The sequence below is a fragment of the Exophiala bonariae genome, assembly GCF_035927105.1.
Source record: "Exophiala bonariae strain CCFEE 5792 chromosome Unknown scaffold_18, whole genome shotgun sequence".
Lineage (NCBI taxonomy): Eukaryota > Fungi > Ascomycota > Eurotiomycetes > Chaetothyriales > Herpotrichiellaceae > Exophiala > Exophiala bonariae.
In genome coordinates this window covers 232,146-248,290 of record NW_027042493.1, presented here as the reverse complement: position 1 = coordinate 248,290, position 16,145 = coordinate 232,146, and the positions used below count along the sequence as shown (strand labels likewise).

At 47.9% G+C, this 16,145-nt stretch overlaps 8 protein-coding genes across 8 annotated transcripts; 4 read left to right on the top strand and 4 right to left on the bottom strand.

Moving 5' to 3' along the window:
- Positions 1–756: 756 nt before the first annotated feature.
- On the top strand, positions 757–2,505 carry LTR84_004029 (uncharacterized protein; the record flags this gene model as incomplete). Its single annotated transcript, XM_064847608.1, has 6 exons — positions 757–845; positions 897–976; positions 1,035–1,064; positions 1,116–1,404; positions 1,456–1,610; positions 1,658–2,505. 6 exons carry the CDS (start codon positions 757–759, stop codon positions 2,503–2,505), a joined length of 1,491 nt encoding a protein of 496 aa, XP_064704720.1.
- A 555-nt stretch (positions 2,506–3,060) lies between these two features.
- LTR84_004028 (uncharacterized protein) lies at positions 3,061–4,640 on the bottom strand (the record flags this gene model as incomplete). The annotated part of the gene is made up of 3 exons (XM_064847607.1): positions 3,061–3,213; positions 3,271–3,537; positions 3,594–4,640. 3 exons carry the CDS (start codon positions 4,638–4,640, stop codon positions 3,061–3,063), a joined length of 1,467 nt encoding a protein of 488 aa, XP_064704719.1.
- A 466-nt stretch (positions 4,641–5,106) lies between these two features.
- Positions 5,107–6,648, top strand: LTR84_004027 (uncharacterized protein; the record flags this gene model as incomplete). Its single annotated transcript, XM_064847606.1, has 2 exons — positions 5,107–5,233; positions 5,285–6,648. 2 exons carry the CDS (start codon positions 5,107–5,109, stop codon positions 6,646–6,648), a joined length of 1,491 nt encoding a protein of 496 aa, XP_064704718.1.
- Positions 6,649–6,760: 112 nt separating this feature from the next.
- LTR84_004026 (uncharacterized protein) lies at positions 6,761–8,386 on the bottom strand (the record flags this gene model as incomplete). Its single annotated transcript, XM_064847605.1, has 3 exons — positions 6,761–7,348; positions 7,406–7,799; positions 7,848–8,386. 3 exons carry the CDS (start codon positions 8,384–8,386, stop codon positions 6,761–6,763), a joined length of 1,521 nt encoding a protein of 506 aa, XP_064704717.1.
- Positions 8,387–9,790: 1,404 nt separating this feature from the next.
- Positions 9,791–10,585, bottom strand: PAD1_1 (phenylacrylic acid decarboxylase; the record flags this gene model as incomplete). The annotated part of the gene is made up of 1 exon (XM_064847604.1): positions 9,791–10,585. The coding sequence occupies one exon, from the start codon at positions 10,583–10,585 to the stop codon at positions 9,791–9,793; it is 795 nt and encodes a 264-aa protein (XP_064704716.1).
- A 543-nt stretch (positions 10,586–11,128) lies between these two features.
- Positions 11,129–12,708, top strand: LTR84_004024 (uncharacterized protein; the record flags this gene model as incomplete). The annotated part of the gene is made up of 2 exons (XM_064847603.1): positions 11,129–12,109; positions 12,175–12,708. The coding sequence occupies 2 exons, from the start codon at positions 11,129–11,131 to the stop codon at positions 12,706–12,708; spliced, it is 1,515 nt and encodes a 504-aa protein (XP_064704715.1).
- A 421-nt stretch (positions 12,709–13,129) lies between these two features.
- LTR84_004023 (uncharacterized protein) lies at positions 13,130–14,872 on the top strand (the record flags this gene model as incomplete). The annotated part of the gene is made up of 2 exons (XM_064847602.1): positions 13,130–13,184; positions 13,233–14,872. The coding sequence occupies 2 exons, from the start codon at positions 13,130–13,132 to the stop codon at positions 14,870–14,872; spliced, it is 1,695 nt and encodes a 564-aa protein (XP_064704714.1).
- Positions 14,873–15,214: 342 nt separating this feature from the next.
- LTR84_004022 (uncharacterized protein) lies at positions 15,215–16,111 on the bottom strand (the record flags this gene model as incomplete). The annotated part of the gene is made up of 2 exons (XM_064847601.1): positions 15,215–15,667; positions 15,740–16,111. 2 exons carry the CDS (start codon positions 16,109–16,111, stop codon positions 15,215–15,217), a joined length of 825 nt encoding a protein of 274 aa, XP_064704713.1.
- Between the last annotated feature and the right edge of the window lie 34 nt (positions 16,112–16,145).

The following is a 16,145-nucleotide window of genomic DNA, read 5'->3' as shown; positions in this document are numbered from 1 at the left end:
TCTAGTACGATTTGTATATCACGTGGGCGGGGGCACGGCCGGGGCTAACTAACTAACCCCCCAAGTTTGTCGGTTGTTTACTCCGGGTGCAAGAGGAAGACTGCAGGTGGACAAGATGTTGTCCAGAATCTGCCAATCTTGATACATAACACCTGGGCCGCAAAGTTGCTGTCAACAGTGAAAATGTTTCCATGCTTTCAAAATTCACTGTGAGCCAGAAGCACTGCTTCAATGCGGGTAAACTCCAGATGTTGATTACCCGCCTCCGGCCAAGCCAAATCCATGCGATTTGGGTCGCGCATCTAGTTACACCAAAGGTGCTTCCACAACAGCGAAGATTGCTAGCGCATTATTCTGATGAGCCATTGGTGGGTTCATAGATAGATAGCTAGTCTCTGCTGCAAGGTATTTGGAATCACGCCAGATGTCGATCGAATACTACCCGAGTGTTGTTGGCATTGGCCAGAACGGTGGTGTTGTGGTTCCGTCACTCGCTACGGAATTCATGATAAGCCATACAGACTAGCTTCCGAACATATCTTGGAGTCCTAAGTGTTCGAGACGCGGTCCGACTCAACTCAGAAAGCCAGTATCAGTCTTATCATACTGACCAGTATGAGACCCCACTCTTCATTGAAGACCCATTATTCAAAAGAACCACCTTTTCGTCTTTCCAATAACTCTTCGCCTGAAGAAGTGCTATCAAACACACAAGCACGAACATCCCCAGGTCCGCTTCATAGACAACATCCAGCCATGGAAATGGAAAAGGCCAGCAACAGCTCGCTGAAGGACCAAATCAGAGAGGTTCAGTCAAAAGAAGAGGGTACTATCGATGATGCACAGTGCGTACCAGTTGCCCGCCGTCAAGATCTGAGATTCTAACACATCATCAGGACACTTATCAACCAGCGAGAGAAAAAGCTGAGATTGAAGATGGATCTGTGGATCCTGCCAATTGTCACTCTTCTATACCGTGGGTGTCTAAATGAGCAACATACTGCAATTTAGAGTAAGCACTGACATCCAGCTAGTCTTTTGTTTCATCGATCGGTCCAACATAGGTGAGCACATCTAGACCCAATTCAGGGCCAATGACTGACTGAGAACCGTAGGCAATGCTCGCATCGCAGGTCTAGAGAAAGATTTACATCTGAAAGGCTACGACTATAATGCACTCCTTTCCATCTTTTACATCTCCTACATCCTCTTTGAGATACCTGGGAATGCCCTTTGCAAATATATCGGCCCAGGTTGGTTCATACCAAGTTGCGTAATCGGCTTTGGAGTTGCCTCCATTGGGGCAGCCTTTGTGAAGGACTTTGCACAACTGGCTGGAGTACGCTTCCTGCTAGGGGTGTTCGAGGCCGCGATGCTGCCGGCGAATATCTACTATCTCTCAAGGTGTGTCATATCCAAGAGTCTCACACCTCACTACTAACAACATGCAAAAAGATGGTATACAAGAGACGAACTTGTGTTTCGCATCTGCTTCTTTATCCTCTCAGCATCATTGGCCGGTGCATTTGGTGGACTGCTCGCATCAGGGATCTTGACTCTGGACCAGGTTGCGGGCGTAACCCGCTGGCGAATGATCTTTTTTATCGAAGGTAAGCTATCTATCTTTGACTAGTGAACCAGCTGACAAGATATATAGGGATCATCACCGTAATTCTTGGCCTTATTGCGTTGGTCATGATGACAGATCGCCCAGAAACCGCCAGATGGCTCACTTCTGAGGAGAAGCAACTGATCCTGGACCGTGTGAAGGCTGAGCGAATTGGAACAACTGAGGTTGTTGACAAATTCACTCAGAAGAAATTCATCAAAGGCTTTACTAGTCCAGTGGTCGTTGCAACTTCGCTGATGTTCTTCTTCAACAACATAACAGTATCCGGACTTGCATTCTTCCTTCCCACAATTGTCAGGACTATCTACCCAACTCACACGGTCATCAGCCAGCAACTACACACGGTTCCACCTTATGCTCTCGGCACGGTTGCTTGCTTGGTCCTTTGCTATGGCAGCTGGAGGATGAAGCGGCGAAACATCTTCATCACACTTGCGGCCGTCCCAGCTATGGTGGGATATATCATATTCCTCAGCACAGACAAACCATCAGTTCGTTACGCAGCTACTTTCCTCCCAATGCTTGGCATATTCTCCAATGGGGCGATACCCGCATCACAAGTATCCGCGGCCGTCGTCTCGGACACTGCACGGCTCTCGGCGGTTGCTATGTATGCCATGATTGGCAATCTGGGAGGACTTCTTAGCACTTGGGCGTTTCTGCCATTCGACTCGCCAGATTATGTCATTGGCAATGGCCTGAACCTTGCAGTTCAGGGCATGATTCTGGTTATTGGCATAGGTCTCTTCTTCTGGGCTGCCTGGGACAACCGGAAAAGAGATGCAAAGGATATTGATGCTGAACTCCAAGGGAAGACTGTTCATGAAATTCAGGACTTGGACTGGCGACATCCAGGATACCGCTGGCAGCTGTAAAGATGTGTATCATCTTTCAGAAAGGGGTGAGTTCCGTACGCCCTATGTTCAGCACTACCGGCATGAAGTTCAGGAATTTCATACCTCCCTTTTCATAGATAGGTCTCAGTATATGCACAAATAATTAGGTATTTAGTCCAAAGCACACGGCCAGTGGATAATGTCTCGACCTGTTAAACTCCAAGGCTTGCTCTCAGTGATACTAAGCACCTTGAGTTGACCAGCGCAGTCAGATCGCCAACTCGAGATAAACCGAACAGGTGCAATGGTGTCCGCATCTTTAAGTATGTACGTGCCATGAAAAATCACTCTTCTACGGCTACGTCTAGTGAGACATCTAAGTCTGTAATTCATGAGCTATGGAATTTTAGAAGATTGTGTCAATTGATGTTGATAATCTATCAATGAGACTTCCACTATATGGATTGACAAACCCTACTTGAAGTCCATTCATACAAGCACATCCTTGATCAATTACCCTGGTGCGATCAGAGATATCAGCACTGTACCCTTCGTGATATGAAGCAGGAGGGCGATGCGCGTACGCTAGGAAACCTATAGACGAGCCTTCTGGCTCTGGGCAATGAGGGCGTTCATCTTGTCCGCTGCAGTGACAAACTTCTTGTAGTTAGGAAACAAACCAGCAGAATCCCACTTCTGTCTAATTTTGAGGAACTTGGCCAATGCCGTGTCGGACAGTACCTTCATCTGAGGGGAAATTGTCAGCTCAATCTTTGCACACCGGGATTAATTGCGATCACTTACGTTTGCGTCATCGTTGTTCATGTCAATCTCTGTAATGTATTGTCCAACAGCTACTGGCCAGGCGTTGAAATACTTCTCTCGCATGGGCTGGTAGATGGCAGGCTCGAGCTTGGGATCGGTCCAACCAGTGATGGTGGAGATATAAAGGTCTTGGACTAAGCTCAAGGCGCCGTCTTCTTCGTTGGGCATGATATCACAGTGGCACATGAAGACAGACGTTGTTCTTGTGGGGAACTCAGTAAGAGCAGGTTTGATCGCAGCCAGCAGCTAGGGAGGAATTAGTCTTCAACACTTTCGGGCATGGGTCAAACTATAGGACGTACCTTGGGTAGCGGAACCTTGGGATCATTCATGATGCTGTTGATCTGCCATCTCTGTGTGCTATCATTTCCCAAGAAGCCTCGCTTGCGATCAAAGACTTCTTGGAATGTCCTCTTCTCAACCGGTCTCATCTCAATGATTTGTTCCCGAACTGATGAAGGGATTTTATCATATGCGCCTAACAATGTCCTAGCCTCGCGGAGTGTGTCGCTATAGCAGAGCAAGTTCAAGGTCAAGACGAGCTTAGCACCAGCCGGGATGTCATCTGTCGTGTATGATGGGTCATATTTTTCGGCAAAATCGATAGTAAGATTGAGGTCGGTTCCATACTTTGGTGTGTCACGGCCCCTTTCAATTGCCCAGGTCATCAATTCCTCGTACTTGTTGCCGAGCTCGAATTTGAAGATTCTTTCCCACATAGTAGAGGCGGGGATAGTCCTGCACCAGAAGCGAGTGACTACGCCGAAGAATCCAAGACCGCTGCCTCTAGCAGCCCACCACAGGTCAACATTTTCTGTTGGGCTTGCAATCACAGTCCGACCGTCCGGAACAACAATTTCCATCTTGTTGATCCATGTCTGGTTGGTTGCACCCCAGCCTCGCAAGAACCACCCTTGACCACCAGCGAGCAAGAAACCAGCAGCCCCGACTGTTGGTGCGTGTCCGTGAGGAAAGAACCTTTTGACTTCTGCGAGTTTAGATGATAATTCTTCAGTTCGACACGCAGGTCCAAAGCAGATCTCATGTGATACTGGGTCATAGTCGATATAACGATTCAGGTTGACGGTGTCGATAAGAATGCCGTCTTGGATAAGGTTTCCCATGTTCATTATGTGACCCGAGGACCGAATGCCAATTTGTGTGCCCAAATCAGTCGCACGTTTCAGTGCCGTTGCGACCTCCTCTGGCGATGTGACAACATGGATCTCTCGTGGATAACGCTCTGGCGTATCCGCGGTTGGGTTGTTACGACGACAGCGTTCATAGTCTGAGCTTCCCCGCAGGAGAATCTTACTCGAGTATGAAGGGGTAGTTGTGTATCTCGCCATTGTGATGGAGGAGCGGTGCAATCTTCTGATGGATGAAGAAACTTGGAGCTGTTGGGAATTGCAAGAGGAATGCTTTCTTAGGGTTTTGTTATCGTAAAAGATCCAGTGAAGGCCTTGTAGCAGCTGTTGCCATTCCCAGCTGGTGAGTGACTGGTCGGGTGGACGTAGCCGAAGCTAACTAGAGTTCTGCGAGGCGATATCTGACAGTGGCAACGTACCGAACGGAACGGCGGAAGATTTCCGGCCACTTTCCCGACATGCCACCAACATGGTAGCAGCAGGGGGTCACAACACGACCTAGGCCAAACGCATGTCCACAGACGGCCTGGCAGGAAGACGAGGCACTAAAGTGGTCACCAATGGACAACAACTCGGACAAACTTTCCCCGTGATCATATGATTTTGATGGTTCGTCTGTGGAGGTCAACATTACAACTTCATCTATCAAACACATAGAACATTGGGGATGGCGAGAAAGATTTCAGCGTCAGAACTGTTGCTGCACGATAAAGCGGATGACATATGGATTGTGGTTAATGGCTATGTTTATGACATGTCAAGTTTTGCCGATGAGCACCCTGGAGGGCCAGACAGTCAGTAGCTGCAATGGAGATTCTGAATGTGACGTGCTAAGATTCCTGCAGTTATTCATAGCTATGCAGGGAAGGATGCTTCACAGGCCTATAACGAGGTTCACGCAGCAAGTCTCATCAAGAAAACGCTAGATTCAGATTTCCATTTGGGAGTTCTTGATATTACAAGTGTCCGAGATGAAATTACTCAAGCCGTGGAACGTTCCTCAGATGGTGCTGACCTCAGTGGAGATTCTACACTGGACTCGGTCATCAATCTCTACGACTTTGAGCAATTTGCTCAAAGATCACTTGCTGCAAAACCATGGGCCATCATCAGCGGTGGCTCAAATGACAACATCACCCGTGACGCCAACCTGTCTATGCTTCGAAAGATCTGGCTTCGCCCGGCCATATTGCGAAATGTTGGAAAGGTATCTACGCGGACTCGGCTATTTGGTTGCGACCTGACTCTGCCTATATACATTGCGCCAATGGGTGGTGCCAAAGCCGGAGGTCCTGAAGGGGAACTGGCAATGGCAAAAGGGGCATCTACTTCCAACATTATCCACTGCATATCCACTCCTTCTTCTTTCCCTCACGATGAGATCCTCGAAGTCACGCCGAAGCATGCTTTCTTCCAGGTTTATGTCAACAAAGATCGGCAGAAAACGAAAGCAGCAATTCAGGATATGGCAAATTCTGGGAAGGTCAAGGCAATATTCGTGACTGTCGATCTGCCCGTGATATCCAAGCGCGAGGCTGACGAACGAATCACGCCAGACACCCCTGGTGGGAAAAAAGACAGGAAGGGAGGTGGCTTTGCACGGCAGGCTAGCTCTTGGATTGACTCAAGCTTTACATGGGACGATTTGCGCTGGATGCGAGGTCTGACAGATCTCCCTATCGTGGTCAAAGGCATACAGCGAGCTCAAGATGCTGTCATTGCGATGAATCTAGGCTGTGACGGAATTGTCCTGACCAATCACGGCGGACGAGCAGCTGATACTGCACCACCTGGGATTCTTACATTACTTGAACTCCATAAAAATTGCCCGGAAGTATTTGGACGAATGGAAATAATTGTTGATGGCGGCTTCCGGAGAGGCTCCGACGTCGTCAAAGCTATTTGTTTGGGGGCTTCGGCAGTCGGCATTGGTAGGCCTTTCATGTACGCAATCAGATATGGCTCTGAGGGCATCGATCACGCTGTTGAGAGTAAGACTCCCTGGACTAATTTTATCGCTGATGTGGAGCTAACAGAAGATACAGTTATCAAAGATGAGGTCGAAACGGCGATGCGATTATGTGGAATGACAGATCTAATGAGGGACGCTCATCCGGACTATGTGAATACTGCGGAAATCGATCATCTGGTACCAAGTCTAAAACACCCTTATGCCCGCAAGACTGTAAAGCGAGACTCGAAATTGTAGACTAGAGTGCATGCGAAAGGGTATATATTGTAACATGGATTCTGTATGAGGCTCTTGAAAAGCTATCTGTCTCCTAATTGGCACTCAACTCGATTAAAGCCAACACACCTTCTTATTCTAGCCACGTTACCGTCTTGTAGTACAAGAACTCCTCCAGTCCTTGGTATCCGTTGAATCGACCAAAGCCACTCTTCTTCACTCCGCCGTGAGGTAAAGCGAACTCATCGTGCACACTCATGGTATTGATGTGCACCGCCCCAGATTCCAGGCCTTCTGCAATACGGAATCCTGCTCTCAAGTCTTCAGTATAGATTGAGGCCGATAGTCCGTATTCTGTGTCATTGGCCAGTTCCAGTGCCCCTTGCTCCGTGTCGAATGTGTAAAGTGAGACACTGGGGCCAAAGGACTCGGTAGCGTATATTTCCATGCCTTTGGTGACATTGGTCAAGACCACAGGAGACATCTTAGTCTCCAATTTTCCGGTGACGTTGGTGTTACCAAAGACCGCCTGTGCGCCTTGCGAAAGTGCATTGTCCACGAGCCCTCTGTTCCTTTTCGCAGATGCAGCTGTTACTAGAACAGGAGTTGCTTCTGCGGAGCCAAAAACATTCTTGATGGTTGCCTGGAGAATGGATTTGAATGATTCTACTATTGAAGAATGAACTAGAATTCGCTCAGTTGACATGCATATTTGACCAGCCTGGAAATAGAAGTTAGAATGTGACTGAAATGATCGTGGAGTTATTCTAGCACTCACATTTAGGAAAGCACCCAATGTACACTGCAGTGCCGCGTTCTCAAGATCAGCATCTTTAAGGACAATGGCGCTCGCCTTCCCTCCCAGTTCCATCAAGACGGGTTTCAAATGCCTGCCAGCGGAAGCGGATATTATGCTGCCAACCTTTGAGCTGCCAGTGAAGTTAATTTTCTTGATGGCAGGATGAGCAATCAATTGCTCCGTAACGGCGACCGCGTCTGAAGGGCGATGGAAGATAGTGTTCAGAACGCCATCTGGTAAACCTGCCTCACGAAAGACATCTGAAAATCCCCAATAGCATTGCGGTGAGAACTCTGGTCCCTTTAGAATTGCAGTATTTCCGGTGGCCAAGGGAAAAGTAATAGAGCGTAGCCCGAGGTGGAAGGGGGCATTCCTGTCACTATGTTAGTCTTAGACGCCTAATGGTGTCCAGCTACCTTACCAGGGTGCTATACCGAGCACAACGCCATAAGGTCTCTTCAGGACCATGGCACCCATTCCTTTATGGATGGACGTGGGGACCTCACCCGTCACTGCTCCAGCGATTCTTCCTGCCGTATCTTTCAAGCCTTCAATCGCCAAACCAATGATAAATTCTTGATATTCCTTGCTAGCGCCAATTTCTTCGTGTATGTAATGCGCCATTTCATCCTTGCGTTTTGCGAAGATGTCTGCTGCCCGAAGAAATATATCTCGTCGCTCCGACGGTTTAGTCGCGGACCAGCTTGGAAAAGCTGCGCTAGCAGACTCAACAGCATCATGAACATGCTGAGGTGATGCAGTCGAGCAGTGAGATATCTCGGCTCCTTTCAAACATCCAGTTACCGTAAAGGTCTCTTCCGTCGTTACATCTTTGCCACTGATGATGAGTGGAACCGTGTGAAGATTGCGCTTGCCACCATTACTTTGACACCTTGTGACTGAACTCCAGGATCTATCAGTCAATCGACGCAGTTTACTTGCTCTTCGAATATTGTACATCATGCTGACTGCAACAAGATAATGGAAGTTCGCTGAGATTGGTATTTGTTGTTTTGGGAGTCGTCAAACTGGTTTGATGAGCCACAATATCAGTTTGGGTTGCAAGACTGATCTGTGCCAAAACATGAGAACGTGATAGAGTAGCTTGAGCTAACGCAATGTGATGCACCCGCCCTGATTCAGTCTGCCAAGTAGACTTCCAGTCTAGTTTTGATGTGTACTGTAGAGCTGCTTAACCTAACATCAACATGGTTGGGTTGAATCCCTCATCCGCCGTCGGAACTTGCTCTGGGACTCACTGGTGCTTTAACGAGCTTATGGACATGGACTTATGCAGCTCCGGGTTCCGATCTAGCCTCAAATTGGCCCCAGTCAGATTGCGGTGCTGGTCGTTATCTTGATTACCTGCCTGCATCGCCGGGGCAATTTCTCCACATTAGCCTTAGTAAAAAGTAGATCTAAAAGGCTAGCCCGTTTCTGTTCTTGGGTTTTGAGCGGAATTTCCGACGTGCCATTCCTTAGTCGCCCAACAAACTTGGGTCAGTGAATCGGGCGTGAAGTTGGACAGCACTTGTGCCGTACTGGCTGCAATCGATCAGTGATTTGGAAATTTGCGGGGATTTCCTGATGCTCATCGTGGTGTTTCGAAATCCTGACACACGTGTTCCGCAGCATGCACCTAGCTGCAGCACATGTGCATAGTTACCTGCAAGCTTCCTGGCAACAGTGTGATGTGCATATGGCATTGATCGCGACGAGAGTCACCTAAGTACCCCTAGACAGTCTTCAATTGGTACAATCTATTCTGAAGGTGCCCGAGGATGAGCTCATAATAATGTTGATCTACTGGGCCCTTTATTATTGGTAGCAACAATTTAAGTAGGGCGTAAAACATGCGCTCATGACCTGGTCCTGACTGTCATACACAAATCGTGAGTCCCTGCTCCATGGCAGGGATGAACCAGAACACCTCCAAGATATATCGAGTGTGAGCTAGCGATTCCGAATACTTCTCTCACATTATCTCATGATTCACCTCCATACACCCTGTTTAAGCTTGAGGATACGGCTGAAATCGTATACCTTAGCAATGGCCACTTGCACGACAAATAAATCCGAATGTGACATGTCGTAGCATCCAACAATCGCAAATCTGCTCTCTGTGCTGATTTGGTCCACTGCAGGACCCCTGCGGTATAGGCATAGACAATGAATCATCTCTTCGTCTAGGTTGATGGTATGATCTCCGGGCATGGATTTGTGATTCTTTGGCTCATATTTCGTCCGTCTGCACCAACATGTGATGCTCGTTTTATTCGAGGGTAGAGACAACCTTGATTAGAGGACTTAGCTCGAATGGCGTGACCTCGACTCCTGCTGTTTGTGGCAACTGTGCCTAATAGGCTAAGGCTCTTTCGGGGTTCCGCCAGGTATTTTGTCTTTCTTCGATCTCTCAAACCCGTTCCATCGATGAAAATTATCCAAGAAAATGCCCATTGAGTCAAGCATCCTACCGACACTCTGGTTCACCATCTCGTCGAGGCTCTTGGGCTGTGTGTAGAATGCTGGTACAGGAGGGAATATGGTTGCTCCTGCTCGCCTCAAAGCGAGCATATTTTCCAGGTGAATATCGCTGAGTGGTGTCTCTCGCACAACTAGCAAGACTTTCCGGCCTTCCTTCAAGCTCACGTCTGCAGCACGCGAGATCAAATCATCACAGAAGCCAATTCGTACGGCTGCAAGGGTTTTCATGCTACAGGGAACAATCACGACTCCATCATGCTGGAAGGAGCCAGAGGCGATCGGCGCAGAGAGGTCTTTGGCAGTATAAGTCGCATGGGCCAGGCCACGTATTTGTGCTTCGGTTAGATTAGTCTCGTACTTGAGAGTTGCAAGTGCCCACTTGCTGATGATGAGATGAGTTTCGATGCCAAGTTGACGCATAATCTCTAGCATTCGAATGGCATAAATTGTGCCGGTGGCTCCTGTGATTCCCACGACAATTCTTCTGGGCCGTGGAGGCATAAATGTGACAAGATCTCCATCTGCGCGCGTGATGGTGGTGGCGGGAACAGAATGTGGTTCGACGCCAGATTTGTGTGACCCTGAAGTCGTATTGAGAGTGCTCGCCTGGCTAAAATGTTGCGCTCCTGTTCGTCGGCCACAGTGCTGCGTAACGGCGGTCGTGGTGATCTGCATTCTATACACTGGCACCCCAGTAAATCTGTGGCTAAATAATCTTAGCATGGTGATACTATTCAAGAACTGGTGTTCCTGGAAAGTTGCAGATTGCTTCGATGGAGAATTTTTCGCACACTGCTTGGACGTCTAGATGCAAATTACAATACAAGATGCTGCTAGATCAAAGTGGAGGTTATTTCCACATCCATATTGAAATTCCCATGATTGGAAGGGCCTCCTATCCGGGTTGTGAGTAGTTTACTCATTCACTAGTGAACCCAATTTGTGGGCTTGAGATTAACTAGCGTAGTCGTCACCCGATCCTGCATTCCGTTCCGGACGGTTGCATGCACCACATTTGCCAGGACGGTGGTTGAGATCACAGTTTCCTCATCTGCCGTATAGTCCTGGATCCTGGTAACAGAGATAATGATCAATATCTCTTCAGACCTTATAATGGTTCGCAACGGGTCAAGGATGGTTTCTCGGAAACTTTTACGTTCATATTTACAACCATTTACACAACCAAAGGGCATTCGCGCTTGGAAACACACCGTCAGCATGCCTCCAGACCCATTAGCCGCCCAAATTGATTTTCGTACTTTCATTGAGGTCCTCCGCCATGACGGTGACTTGGTTGAAATTGATCGAGAAGTGGATCCACACCTGGAGGTGGCAGCTATTGTTCGAAGGGTCAGTGAACTAAACGGCAAAGCACCACTCTTCAACAACGTAAAGGGAGCAAAAAATGGCCTATGGAGGATGTTTGGAAACGCGGCAAGCCTCAGAAAGAACGAAAACGAAAGGTACGGGCGTTTAGCCAGGAATCTTGGGTTGCCGACCGATGCTAGTTGGAAAGACATTGGAGACAAGACCCAGGCTGCCAAAAAAGCCACGCCATTGAAGCCAAACGTCCTAGCAACGGGACCGTGCAAAGAGAACAAGTTATCGGCCGACCAGATTGATTTACATCAGCTCCCGGCTCCCTATCTTCATGTTGGTGACGGTGGAAAGTACTTGCAGACTTATGGCATTCACGTTCTTCAAACCCCCGATGGGTCATGGACAAATTGGTCAATATTTCGGGGTATGATCCATGACAGCAAGCATCTTGTGTGCCTGGTAGGCAGGGGACAGCATAATCAAATCATTCGCGAGAAATGGCGGGAAGCAGGCAAGAGTGAGATTCCCTGGGCACTTGCTTTCGGTGTACCTCCAGCTGCAAATTTTGTTGCTGCACTTCCGATCCCAGAGAATGTTTCGGAGAGCGAATACGTTGGTGCCATGACTGGGAAGCCACTCGATCTTGTAAAATGTGAGCTGAGTGAGCTCCTGGTGCCCGCAAACAGCGAAATTGTCTTCGAAGGTGTTACGTATCTGGACCAAACCAGGCAAGGGGATGAAGGCCCCTTCGGTGACTATCTGGGACTGGTTTGCGAAGACGACAAGCACTCGATGCCACTATTTCGAGTTGATACGATCACGTACAGAGATGATGCAATCATGCCAATATCGGTGCCAGGAAGGATAACAGACGAATCAGTAAGTTATTCGCACATACGTTGACTCATGGGTTTACTGCTTGCTAAATGTCTATGACCACGTAGCACACAACCGGAGCACTCGCAGCAGCGGAACTACTCACGTTTTGCAAGAAGCATGAATTGCCAATACTCGACGCGAACGCACCACTAGAAACCCATGGAACCTGGTGTGCGCTGACCGTTGATACAGAAAAGCTCCGTTCTCTCAAGACCAACTCTCAGGACTTCTGCAATAAACTCGGAAAGATCATTTTCAAAAACAAGAGTGCAATGCTTGTCAACAGAGTGATCCTCGTTGGGGAGGACGTGAACATCTATGATTTGAAAGACATAATTTGGGCACTAGCAACGAGATGCCGCCCTGGTGTCGATGAGTTTGTCTTCGAAGATGTCCCAGGATTCCCATTGACACCGTATATGGCCTACGGCAGAGGTCACCCGACGCGGGGTGGGAAAATGATCCAAGACTGCGTAATGAAAGCAGAATACGAAGTTGGCAGGCCTTTTACGAAGGTTGATTTTGAGACTTCGTATCCAGAAGATGTCAAGGCAAAGGTTAAATCGACTTGGCGAGAGATGGGTTTTGATGAACCTTGATTGATTGAGACGGGAGACTCATGTCTCATCTGACGATGCGAGTCAATTCGATCTCAGTAAGCTTATCTGTGCCATCCTTAGAAATCCGAGTTACCCAGCTACGCGGAGCAATTCATGATAGAGCTTCCGTCGCTGAGTTATCGCGGTCCGCTACTTCGGAAAGGGTCTGGAACTTTTCCGCGCAGCCCCAAAACGGCCCTTGGCTTTTGACTAGTCCCGTCTTTCCATGATAATAGAGTGGTTAAGCTAGTATGATAATAGTGACATGTTTGTCTAGTGTTGAGACTTGGTGGAATCGAATATAGACACCTGATATCTTGGGAACGAGAGCCTACAGTTCATTCATATTCGTTGGGAGACAAACATCTTCAATCAGTATTCTTCCTTCTAAAGCAAAAGCTTTTACAACTATTTAAGAACCATGGGTGATGCTAGTGTAGTAGAGAAGATCTATGATCTCGTGGTGATTGGTGCTGGTATGTGGTATCCGCATATTTTATATTCTTGACTCACATAATTTTAAGGCTGGTATGGACTTGGGTCAGCTAAAGCATATATCCAGCTTCATCCCAATGAGAAGATTCTGGTTTTGGAGGCAGAAAACAGTTGTGGAGGTACGTGGTCAAAGGATAGACTGTACCCTGGGTTGAAGTCGAACAATTTATGGGGCTCGTACGAGTTCCCCGATTTTCCCATGGAGGAAAAGGTGTATGGTGTCTCAGAGGGACAGCATATTCCAGCAGCCACGCTGCACCGCTATCTGACCGACTTCGCGAAGAACTTCGGCATCTTTGAACGAACGCTGTTCCAGACGAAAGTTGACTCGGTCGAGGCTACCGCTAACGATGAGTGGGCCCTCAATGTCACCTCGAATACCAGTACAATTCAGCGAATCCAGACGAAGAAACTGATAGTAGCCACTGGGTTGACTTCTCAGCCGAATATGCCCTCATACCCAGGCGAAGAGTCCTTCGTTCCACCATTTTTCCACGCTAAAGAGTTTTGCAACCGAGCAGATACTGTCCAAACCTGTAAAAAAGCGACAGTTGTCGGAGCGGGAAAGTCTGCCTTTGACGTTGCATACGCATTTGCGACCGAAGGTGATGCACAAGTTGATTTGATCATTCGTCCTACAGGCCAAGGTCCAGTCTGGATTTGCCCACCGTATGTCACACCACTCAAAAGGAAGATGGAAGAACTCCTCTCTACACGTGCATTGACATTTATGAGTCCATGCCCATGGCAAGGCGAGGATGGCTTTTCCATGGCGCACAGCTTCCTCCATCGAACTGGTGTCGGGAGATTTATCGTCAACAACTTCTGGAACCAAATCAGTTCTGAGGTTGTCGAGACACATGGTTATAATGATGATCCTGAAGTATTCAAGTTGAAACCTTGGAATAGCGCGATGTGGACTGGGAGTGGTGTTGGCATCCACAATTACCAGACCAATTTTTTTGACCTTGTCAAGGAGGGAAAAATCAGGGTTCACCTCGCGGACATCGTGAAGTTAGACCAAAATACCATCCACTTGAACAACGGGGAGGCCTTTGAGACCGAAGTTCTGATATGCGCCACTGGCTGGAAGAAGACATCGGAGGGCTTGAAGTTCAAAAACTTCAGCAGCGGCTTGTCATACACAACCTCCGACATCAAACGCCTCAGCAAAGAGGCTGACAAGAAGGTCCACGAAATGTTCCCAATTCTCAAGGATCAACCAGTGCTTCGTGGCCCTGTGAAAGCTGAGGAGCCGCTACGAAATTATCGGTTTATAGTACCATCTGGAGCAGTTTTCAAGAGAAATATCGCCTATGCTGGCATGGTTAGCACTGTCTGCACCTCCATCTTTTCAACAGTGCAAGGTCTCTGGATCTCTGCTTTCCTTGATGGCAAGCTTCAACGCGCACCGAAGACAGAAGATGAGGTTACGAAGGAGATTATGCTTCACACACAGTTCGAAAAATGGAGATACCCATGTGGATATGGTGCATCTCTGCCCGATTTTGCGTTCGACTCCATTCCCTATGTCGATCTACTTGTGAACGACTTGGGCCTAAAGAATCACCGAAAGTCATCTCCTATCTTGGAATTATTGGAAGCATATAAACCGAAGGACTATCTTGGGCTGGGTGAGGAATGGGTTGAAGCTTATGGAAACCAGTAGGCTTGAGGGGCCGAAGGAATAGTTCGTTGATGTATTGCAAATTAAAAGACTCTTACAAGGTGATGCCCAGTGAGATATGATAAATTGAGCGAGGTGAAAGTGTTTTCTTGGGTATACGTACTGTAGACGAAATTAAATCAATATTCCCGAGTTTTGAGGTCAGTCAAGGGCTTTCGATGCTCCTATAAGATACCATGGGTGTGAATGATGTGGAAGCCCCATTCGAAGCAATAAGGTAACCACGAGTCAGGTGTGAGTTTCGCGAAGAATGGAAGTGTAAGAGATGTTTCACATCCTATTATCGAATGTTATTTGACACAAGTTACAATTGCCCTCCATCTATCATGGATAGTAAATCAGTCCCTCAATTGTCCCAGCATGAAGCCCTCCAGTTATAGGGATATCGACGGCAGTTGTAAAGCGAGCTGCATCGCTTAGTAGATATATAATTGCTCCAGTCAGATCATTCTGATTGCTGAGACGTTTCATCGGTGGTGATATTTCGAGCTGCTCTGCTTCCTGTGGTCCCTTCGAGGCCTTGACCCTTTGTAACATATCAGAATCCACGAACCCAGGTGAGATGCTATTGACTCGAATGTTATGAGGCGCCAGTTCCACACCGAGTGCTTTTGTTAGCATTAGAACTCCACCTTTAGACATGTTATATGCTGCCATGCGGTGGCCTGGAATTGCAATATGCGCCGTCTGAGAGGCAAGTAGAACCATGCTGCCACCCTTCCCTTGCTTGATCATTTGCTTGGCAGCCAGCTGACAGCTGAAGAACAGCCCTCGGCACTGTAGATACAAAATTTGATTAATAACCAATACTGGAAACACGTAGTGATTTGTAGACTGAGCTGGACTTACGTTTATCTCATGAATGCGGGTAAACTCCTCCCATGTCTGGTCAACAAAAGGTTTATCAATGGCGATACCAGCAGATGGCACCAGGCCATCTATCGTCCCTAGCGCATTGATCGCTTTCTCAAACGCACTTGCAAGGCTTTCTTGGTTGGTGACATCTGCTTGGAAGTAGAACGTTTTGGCTCCGAACTTGCTGGCAAGGCTGTCGAACTCCTCCACAGGTTTTTCCTGCACGTCCAGTATTGCAACATTGCCACCGAGTTCACAAATAGCACGTGCCGAGGCGAATCCGATGCCACCAGCACCTCCTGTGATTATGTAGTTTCGACCTCGTAGCTCGAAAGCTGGCCGAATATCTTCAAGTGGAGGAGCCATGAAGATTGAATACAATGAATGACTCCGCCTAATG